General features: G+C 49.3%; 1 protein-coding gene across 1 annotated transcript in view; it reads left to right on the top strand.

Annotated features, from left to right (window-relative positions):
• LOC110506788 (protein FAM227B) overlaps nucleotides 1–9,712 on the top strand; it is a 93,060-nt gene that overhangs the window by 82,158 nt on the left and 1,190 nt on the right. Inside the window, exon 11 of the mRNA XM_090238982.1 lies at nucleotides 377–534. Within this exon, the coding sequence (XP_090095108.1) occupies nucleotides 377–534 (158 nt within the window). The remainder of the gene's footprint in view (nucleotides 1–376; nucleotides 535–9,712) is intronic.

Here is a 9,712-nt window from a genome sequence, read left to right on the forward strand (position 1 = left end):
AAGTAACACAATGACCCAATTCTACTGAGCTGGGTCGAGCCAAGTCAAGCTAATCTGCACCAGGCTGGCCTGGTTATGCATCCACTGTAGTTGACAGAACCCTGCTGGAACGCTGGAAAGAAAATATCTGAGCCAGAACAGTACTGTTTGGGTCGGCACCATAGTGTAAAAATGGTAAAGCTGTCAAGGTGTGTGTGTAGTTATCATGTGTACTTGTAATGTGTTGTGTGTTTAGTATTAGTTGTAATGTGTTGTGTGTTTAGTATTAGTTGTAATGTGTTGTGTGTTTAGTATTAGTTGTAATGTGTTGTGTGTTTAGTACTAGTTGTAATGTGTTGTGTGTTTAGTATTAGTTGTAATGTGTTGTGTGTTCCAGTCCCACTACATTGGAGCAGGTCCAGAGTTCCAGCATGTCTGTTTCCAGCCCTGTGGTCAGAGTCCTCTGGTGTCTCGTTACCTGCACCTCCAAGACATCCCTACACCCGCTGGATCTGACACACGCAGGATCAGACGCACTGAGATCACCAACCTCACATATCCTTACACACACACACACACACACATACACACACACACACACACACACACACACACACACACACACACACACACACACACACACACACACACACACACACACACACACACACACACACACACACACACACAGCACAAACACACACACACACACACACACACAAACACACACAAATACACACACACACACGCACAAACACACACAAACACACACAAACACACACACACACACAGGGGCGCCGGGAAAGTTAGGACGATTCTAAGGGCCTGTGACTGACAGGGGCCCTAAAAAATTATTAGAACATTAGGTAAAAAAAATGTTATATAAAATTATTAACCTATCATCATTAATATAATATTTTATTTACAGAGCCTCTGTATTGCCTAACCCTCTATTTACATGAAATGGTTAGGTCCTGTCTCCAAACCAGGTGCAAATGGTACTTGCTAGCAGTGGAGCATCATGTCTCAGCTTCCTAAATACAATTTGGCTTCCAAAAATGAAAAGAAAGACAGAAGAGAGAAAAGAAAGGGCGATGATATGTCACCCAATTTTTCACAAAGGAAGGTGGGTGTAGTCCGTGAGTGTTAGAAATGTACCTGTTAGCTTAGTCCATAGTGAAATAGGCTACTTTTTCTCCCCTAACATTAGTTACTTAATATCTTCACAGAAAATTCTGAGTGTTTGCATTTCACTCTTTTAGCCCTTTAATCAATGCAGCAAACTTTTAGCAAGCTATTCATACTAAATCAGCCATGTCTCCTATCCCCATACCCCTGAACCAGCCATGTCTCCCATCCCCATACCCCTGAACCAGCCCTGTCTCCCATCCCCATACCCCTGAACCAGCCCTGTCTCCCATCCCCATACCCCTGAACCAGCCCTGTCTCCCATTCTCATTCCCCTGAACCAGCCCTGTCTCCCATCCCCATACCCCTGAACCAGCCCTGTCTCCCATCCTCATTCCCCTGAACCAGCCCTGTCTCCCATCCCCATCCCCCTGAACCAGCCCTGTCTCCCATCCCCATACCCCTGAACCAGCCCTGTCTCCCCATCCCCATCCCCCTGAACCAGCCCTGTCTCCCCATCCCCATACCCCTGAACCAGCCCTGTCTCCCATCCCCATACCCCTGAACCAGCCCTGTCTCCCATCCCCATACCCCTGAACCAGCCCTGTCTCCCCATCCCCATACCCCTGAACCAGCCCTGTCTCCCATCCCCATATCCCTGAACCAGCCCTGTCTCCCCATCCCCATCCCCATTCCCCTGAACCAGCCCTGTCTCCCATCCCCATACCCCTGAACCAGCCCTGTCTCCCATCCCCATACCCCTGAACCAGCCCTGTCTCCCATCCCCATACCCCTGAACCAGCCCTGTCTCCCATCCTCATTCCCCTGAACCAGCCCTGTCTCCCATCCCCATACCCCTGAACCAGCCCTGTCTCCCCATCCCCATACCCCTGAACCAGCCCTGTCTCCCATCCCCATCCCCCTGAACCAGCCCTGTCTCCCATCCCCATACCCCTGAACCAGCCCTGTCTCCCATCCCCATACCCCTGAACCAGCCCTGTCTCCCCATCCCCATACCCCTGAATCAGCCCTGTCTCCCATCCCCATACCCCTGAACCAGCCCTGTCTCCCATCCCCATACCCCTGAACCAGCCCTGTCTCCCATCCCCATACCCCTGAACCAGCCCTGTCTCCCCATCCCCATCCCCATACCCCTGAACCAGCCCTGTCTCCCATCCCCATACCCCTGAACCAGCCCTGTCTCCCATCCCCATCCCCCTGAACCAGCCCTGTCTCCCATCCCCATACCCCTGAACCAGCCCTGTCTCCCCATCCCCATACCCCTGAACCAGCCCTGTCTCCCCATCCCCATACCCCTGAACCAGCCCTGTCTCCCATCCCCATACCCCTGAACCAGCCCTGTCTCCCCATCCCCATCCCCATTCCCCTGAACCAGCCCTGTCTCCCATCCCCATACCCCTGAACCAGCCCTGTCTCCCATCCCCATACCCCTGAACCAGCCCTGTCTCCCCATCCCCATACCCCTGAACCAGCCCTGTCTCCCATCCCCATACCCCTGAACCAGCCATGTCTCCCATCCCCATACCCCTGAACCAGCCCTGTCTCCCATCCCCATACCACTGAACCAGCCATGTCTCCCATCCCCATACCCCTGAACCAGCCCTGTCTCCCATCCCCATACCCCTGAACCAGCCCTGTCTCCCATCCCCATACCCCTGAACCAGCCCTGTCTCCCATCCCCATACCCCTGAACCAGCCCTGTCTCCCATCCCCATACCCCTGAACCAGCCATGTTTCCCATCCCCATACCCCTGAACCAGCCCTGTCTCCCATCCCCATACCCCTGAACCAGCCCTGTCTCCCATCCCCATACCCCTGAACCAGCCCTGTCTCCCCATCCCCATACCCCTGAACCAGCCCTGTCTCCCATCCCCATACCCCTGAACCAGCCCTGTCTCCCCATACCCCTGAACCAGCCCTGTCTCCCATCCCCATCCCCCTGAACCAGCCCTGTCTCCCATCCCCATCCCCCTGAACCAGCCATGTCTCCCATCCCCATACCCCTGAACCAGCCCTGTCTCCCATCCCCATACCCCTGAACCAGCCCTGTCTCCCATCCCCATACCCCTGAACCAGCCCTGTCTCCCATCCCCATACCCCTGAACCAGCCCTGTCTCCCTTCCCCATACCCCTGAACCAGCCCTGTCTCCCATCCCCATACCCATGAACCAGCCCTGTCTCCCATCCCCATACCCCTGAACCAGCCCTGTCTCCCCATCCCCATACCCCTGAACCAGCCCTGTCTCCCCATCCCCATACCCCTGAACCAGCCCTGTCTCCCATCCCCATACCCCTGAACCAGCCCTACTCCCAACTGAAGAAGGAGGTGAGCAGCATTGTGTTGAATGACATGTCAGTTGGCATAATTGCAGGTACTGCAATACATTGAGGACGGGAATGTGATTCTCCAGTCAGGAAAAATCTCCCTTGACACAAAGCCAGCCAATATCAGAGCCTTAAAGGAAGAGGCTCTTAGAGATGGATGGGAGTCTCTCCTGTCTGAGGCAACACTGGTTTCTCCCCAAATGGATGTTGCACCTCAATTTAGCAAGGAACACAGCCGCCAGAGGAAATGGAAGAGATTCCAAATCAAATCAAATCAAATGTATTTGTCAAATAAACATGGTTAGCAGATGTTAATGCGAGTGTAGTGAAATGCTTGTGCTTCTAGTTCCGACAATGCAGTAATAACCAACGAGTAATCTAACCTAACAATTCCAAAACTACTACCTTATACACACACACAAGTGTAAAGGGATAAAGAATATGTACATAAAGATATATGAATGAGTGATGGTACAGAACGGCATAGGCAAGAAGCAGTAGATGGTATTGAGTACAGTATATACTTATGAGATGAGTAATGTAGGGTATGTAAACAAAGTGGCATAGTTAAAGTGGCTAGTGATACATGTATTACATAAAGATGCAGTAGATGATATAGAGTACAGTATATACATATACATGTGAGATGAATAATGTAGGGTATGTAAACATTATATTAGGTAGCATTGTTTAAAGTGGCTAGTGATATATTTTACATCAATTCCCATGAATTCCCATTATTAAAGTGACTGGAGTTGAGTCAGTGTGTTGGCAGCAGCCACTCAATGTTAGTGGTGGCTGTTTAACAGTCTGATGGCCTTGAGATAGAAGCTGTTTTTCAGTCTCTCGGTCCCTGCTTTAATGCACCTGTACTGACCTGGCCTTCTGGATGATAGCAGGGTGAACAGGCAGTGGCTCGGGTGGTTGTTGTCCTTGATGATCTTTATGGCCTTCCTGTGACATCGGGTGGTGTAGGTGTCCTGGAGGGCAGGTAGTTTGCCCCCGGTGATGCGTTGTGCGGACCTCACTACCCTCGGGAGAGCCTTACGGTTGTGGGTGGAGCAGTTGCCATACCAGGCGGTGATACAGCCCGACAGGATGCTCTCGATTGTGCATCTGTAGAAGTTTGTGAGTGCTTTTGGTGACAAGCCAAATTTCTTCAGCCTCCTGAGGTTGAAGAGGCGCTGCTGCGCCTTCTTCACGACGCTGTCTGTGTGGGTGGACCAATTCAGTTTGTCTGTGATGTGTACGCCGAGGAACTTAAAACTCTCCACTACTGTCCCATCGATGTGGATAGGGGGGTGCTCCCTCTGCTGTTTCCTGAAGTCCACAATCATGATGAGACCTCTCAAGAGGAGACAGCTCAGGACAGTGCAGCAAAGGTGTTTCGGAACAGTGTTTTTTACTGCTATAGACAACATCATAAGTGACTTGGACACTAGGTTTCACACCACTGCAAAAATTGTAGAATAATTTTCTAATGTTCCTAAAGTTGGTCAGATTAGTGAGGATCAAGTCCCTTCTGTGTGCCAACCACTGATCACGACGTATTCCAGAGATCTGACACCTGAGTTTCAACATGACACCTGAACACTGTATATGCTGCCACGTGTCCCCTCTTTGTCTCCTGACACCTGAACACTATATGCTGCCACTCACCCCCTAACTTGTCTCCTGACACCTGAACACTGTATATGCTGCCACTTCCTCCCCCTAACTTGTCCCCTCTTTGTCTCCTGACACCTGAACACTGTATATGCTGCCACTTCCCCCCTAACTTGTCTCCTCTTTGTCTCCTGACACCTGAACACTGTATATGCTGCCACTTCCCCCCCCTAACTTGTCCCCTCTTTGTCTCCTGACACCTGAACACTGTATATGCTGCCACTTCCCCCCTAACTTGTCTCCTCTTTGTCTCCTGACACCTGAACACTGTATATGCTGCCACTTGTTCCCTCTTGGTCTCCTGACACCTGAACACTGTATATGCTGCCACTCCCCCCCCCCCCTAACTTGTCTCCTCTTTGTCTCCTGACACCTGAACACTGTATATGCTGCCACTTGTTCCCTCTTGGTCTCCTGACACCTGAACACTGTATATGCTGCCACTTGTTCCCTCTTTGTCTCCTGACACCTGAACACTGTATATGCTGCCACTTGTTCCCTCTTGGTCTCCTGACACCTGAACACTGTATATGCTGCCACTTGTTCCCTCTTGGTCTCCTGACACCTGAACACTGTATATGCTGCCACTTGTTCCCTCTTGGTCTCCTGACACCTGAACACTGTATATGCTGCCACTTGTTCCCTCTTGGTCTCCTGACACCTGAACACTGTATATGCTGCCACTTGTTCCCTCTTGGTCTCCTGACACCTGAACACTGTATATGCTGCCACTTCCCCCCCCCCTAACTTGTCCCCTCTTTGTCTCCTGACACCTGAACACTGTATATGCTGCCACTTGTTCCCTCTTGGTCTCCTGACACCTGAACACTGTATATGCTGCCACTTGTTCCCTCTTGGTCTCCTGACACCTGAACACTGTATATGCTGCCACTTCCCCCCCCCCCCCTAACTTGTCCCCTCTTTGTCTCCTGACACCTGAACACTGTAAATGCTGCCACTTCCCCCCCCTAACTTGTCCCCTCTTTGTCTCCTGACACCTGAACACTGTATACGCTGCCACTTCCCCCCCCTAACTTGTCCCCTCTTTGTCTCCTGACACCTGAACACTGTATATGCTGCCACTTGTTCCCTCTTGGTCTCCTGACACCTGAACACTGTATATGCTGCCACTTCCCCCCCCCCTAACTTGTCCCCTCTTTGTCTCCTGACACCTGAACACTGTATATGCTGCCACTTCCCCCCTAACTTGTCCCCTCTTTGTCTCCTGACACCTGAACACTGTATATGCTGCCACTTCCCCCCTAACTTGTCCCCTCTTTGTCTCCTGACACCTGAACACTGTATATGCTGCCACTTCCCCCCTAACTTGTTCCTCTTTGTCTCCTGACACCTGAACACTGTATATGCTGCCACTTGTCCCCTCTTTGTCTCCTGACACCTGAACACTGTATATGCTGCCACTTCCCCCCCTAACTTGTTCCTCTTTGTCTCCTGACACCTGAACACTGTATATGCTGCCACTTGTTCCTCTTTGTCTCCTGACACCTGAACACTGTATATGCTGCCACATCCCCCCCCTAACTTGTTCCCTCTTGGTCTCCTGACACCTGAACACTGTATATGCTGCCACTTGTTCCTCTTTGTCTCCTGACACCTGAACACTGTATATGCTGCCACTTCCCCCCTAACTTGTTCCTCTTTGTCTCCTGACACCTGAACACTGTATATGCTGCCACTTGTTCCCTCTTGGTCTTCTGACACCTGAACACTGTATATGCTGCCACTTCCCCCCCCCCTAACTTGTTCCCTCTTGGTCTCCTGACACCTGAACACTGTATATGCTGCCACTTCCCCCCCCTAACTTGTTCCCTCTTTGTCTCCTGACACCTGAACACTGTATATGCTGCCACTTCCCCCCCCTAACTTGTTCCCTCTTTGTCTCCTGACACCTGAACACTGTATATGCTGCCACTTGTTCCTCTTTGTCTCCTGACACCTGAACACTGTATATGCTGCCACTTCCTCCCCCTAACTTGTTCCCTCTTTGTCTCCTGACACCTGAACACTGTATATGCTGCCACTTCCTCCCCCTAACTTGTTCCCTCTTTGTCTCCTGACACCTGAACACTGTATATGCTGCCACTTCCTCCCCCTAACTTGTTCCCTCTTTGTCTCCTGACACCTGAACACTGTATATGCTGCCACTTCCTCCCCCTAACTTGTTCCCTCTTTGTCTCCTAACACCTGAACACTGTATATGCTGCCACTTCCCCCCCCTAACTTGTTCCCTCTTTGTCTCCTGACACCTGAACACTGTATATGCTGCCACTTCCCCCCCTAACTTGTTCCCTCTTTGTCTCCTGACACCTGAACACTGTATATGCTGCCACTTCCCCCCCTAACTTGTTCCCTCTTTGTCTCCTGAATGCAATTTGTAAAATGCAGCAGAAAAAGCATTTTTGGAGAAGTGTGCATTGCTTTATGTATATTTTGCACACTGCCTGTGACTGTTGATGGGGGTGAGAGAGCTTTCAGTAAGCTAAAACTGATTTAAACAACTATTTGAGGTCCACTATGTCCCAGGACAGGCTTTGCAGTCTTGCCATGCTGTCCATTGAAAGTCAGTTAGCTAGACTTGATCAGTGACTTTGCCAGCAAGAAGGTTGGGCGCTAGGCTCTTGGTGAGTAAGGCTGAGTAAGGGCCAGTGATAACTGTTAAATGGTATGGCTGTGGATATTGGATCACTACATCACTACACTACATGATGTTCACAGGCTGAGAACAAGACTGAGAACAGACAGAGAACAAGATGAATCTCAAAGTAATGGCTGGATTACCATCAAATGTGTTGTGCACAATCAAGACCCCAAGTGGAAGAAACCTATTGATTTGGTGACCCCTTGACCTTTCCTGTAGCACCAACATCAGGCCTTTTCATTTCCATTTCCACTTTTACAGCTGCTTATTTTCTAGTTGGTCTGTATACTTAGTTCACAAATCTGCTGCTGATTTGATTATTTAGTTTGTTGTATCATTCTATAGATGATCATGTTCTTTTATTTTAATTGAAGAGGTTAATGTATATTAAAGTTATATTTATTTTAAGTTATTCATTCATGTTAAGAGAATTTTCCATTCAAGAATATTACCATTAAAATGACATTTAGACTGTAAAAAATGACCTTTAATACATTTCTTATAGAGGGGATCAGTCCTGCATCAAATAGTGAATTCCACTGTATGCAGAATGTTGTATGCATGTCTGCACAGTGTTATATTTTCACAGTTCACTGTCAGTAAATATCGGACAGTAAATATTGGACTACAAGAGAGTTGCAAGCCTGCAAAGGTAGAGTTATTTGAGGCTTTGAATGGGTCGATTGGGTTCTGGAGGTGTGTGGTTACAGCAAATGTGCAGGGTTGGTGTGGCCTGTGGTGGTGGGGCCCAATGTGATATACTTTCATGGGGCCCAAAATCCCTGGCGGCGCCCCTGCACACACACACACACACACACACACACACACACACACACACACAGACACACACACAGCACAGACACAAACACACACACACACACAGGCACACACACATGCACAGACACAAACACATGTTGTTTTGCACACAGCTGGCACACTGTATTTATGCTGAGAACAACATGTAAAAACATACTCTTAAACATGCTAATAAAACGTGCATGGATTATGTGAGACTGTACTTTACTGGAGTTAATGAACCACTTAATGAACCTGGCACAGGAGAAGACGGGAGGGCTGAGTACAGGGGGTATAGAGTTGAAAGTTAACTAATCTCATCGGCTTTTTCTCACCATATTCTGACTGTAAAACTCTGAGATAATCATAGTTTGGGAATGTGTAGGACCTGATAGGTTTTAATGAAATGTAACATAACAGAAGTTAGATAGAGATACACTATATGTACAAAATTATGTGGACACCCCTTCAAATTAGTGCATTTAGCTATTTCAGCCACACCTGTTGCTGACAGGTGTATAAAATCAAGCACACCGCATGCAATCTCCTTAGACAAACATTGGCAGTAGAAAGGCCTTACTGAAGAGATCAGTTGCTTTCAGCATGGCACCGTCAGGATGTCACCTTTCCAACAAGTCAGTTTGTCAAATTTCTGCTCTGCTAGAGCTTCCCCGGTCAACCGAACGGGACCATCTAGTGCTAAAAATGGTCTGTCCTGGGTTTCCATGGCCGAGCAGCCGCACACAAGCCTAAGATCACCATGCGCAATGGGTTTGGAGGATGCCAGGAGAACGCTACCTGCCCAATACATAGTGCCAACTGTAAAGTTTGGTTAAGGAGGAATAGGGGTCTGGGGCTGTTTTTTAGGGTTTGGGCTATGCCCCTTCGATCCAGTGAAGGAAAATCTTAACGCTACAGCATACAATGACATTCTAGATTCTGTGTTTCCAACTTTGTGGCAACAGTTTGGGGAAGGCCCTTTCCTGTTTTAGCACGACAATGCCCCCGTGCACAAAGCGAGGGCCATACAGAAATTGTTTGTCGAGATCGGTTCCGGAAGAACTTGACTGGCCTGCACAGACCCCTGACCTCAACCCCATCGAACCCTTTGGGATGAATTGGAACGCCGACTGCGAGCCA

This window comes from Oncorhynchus mykiss, chromosome 6 (genome assembly GCF_057628025.1).
Source record: "Oncorhynchus mykiss isolate SJ-2025 chromosome 6, ASM5762802v1, whole genome shotgun sequence".
Lineage (NCBI taxonomy): Eukaryota > Metazoa > Chordata > Actinopteri > Salmoniformes > Salmonidae > Oncorhynchus > Oncorhynchus mykiss.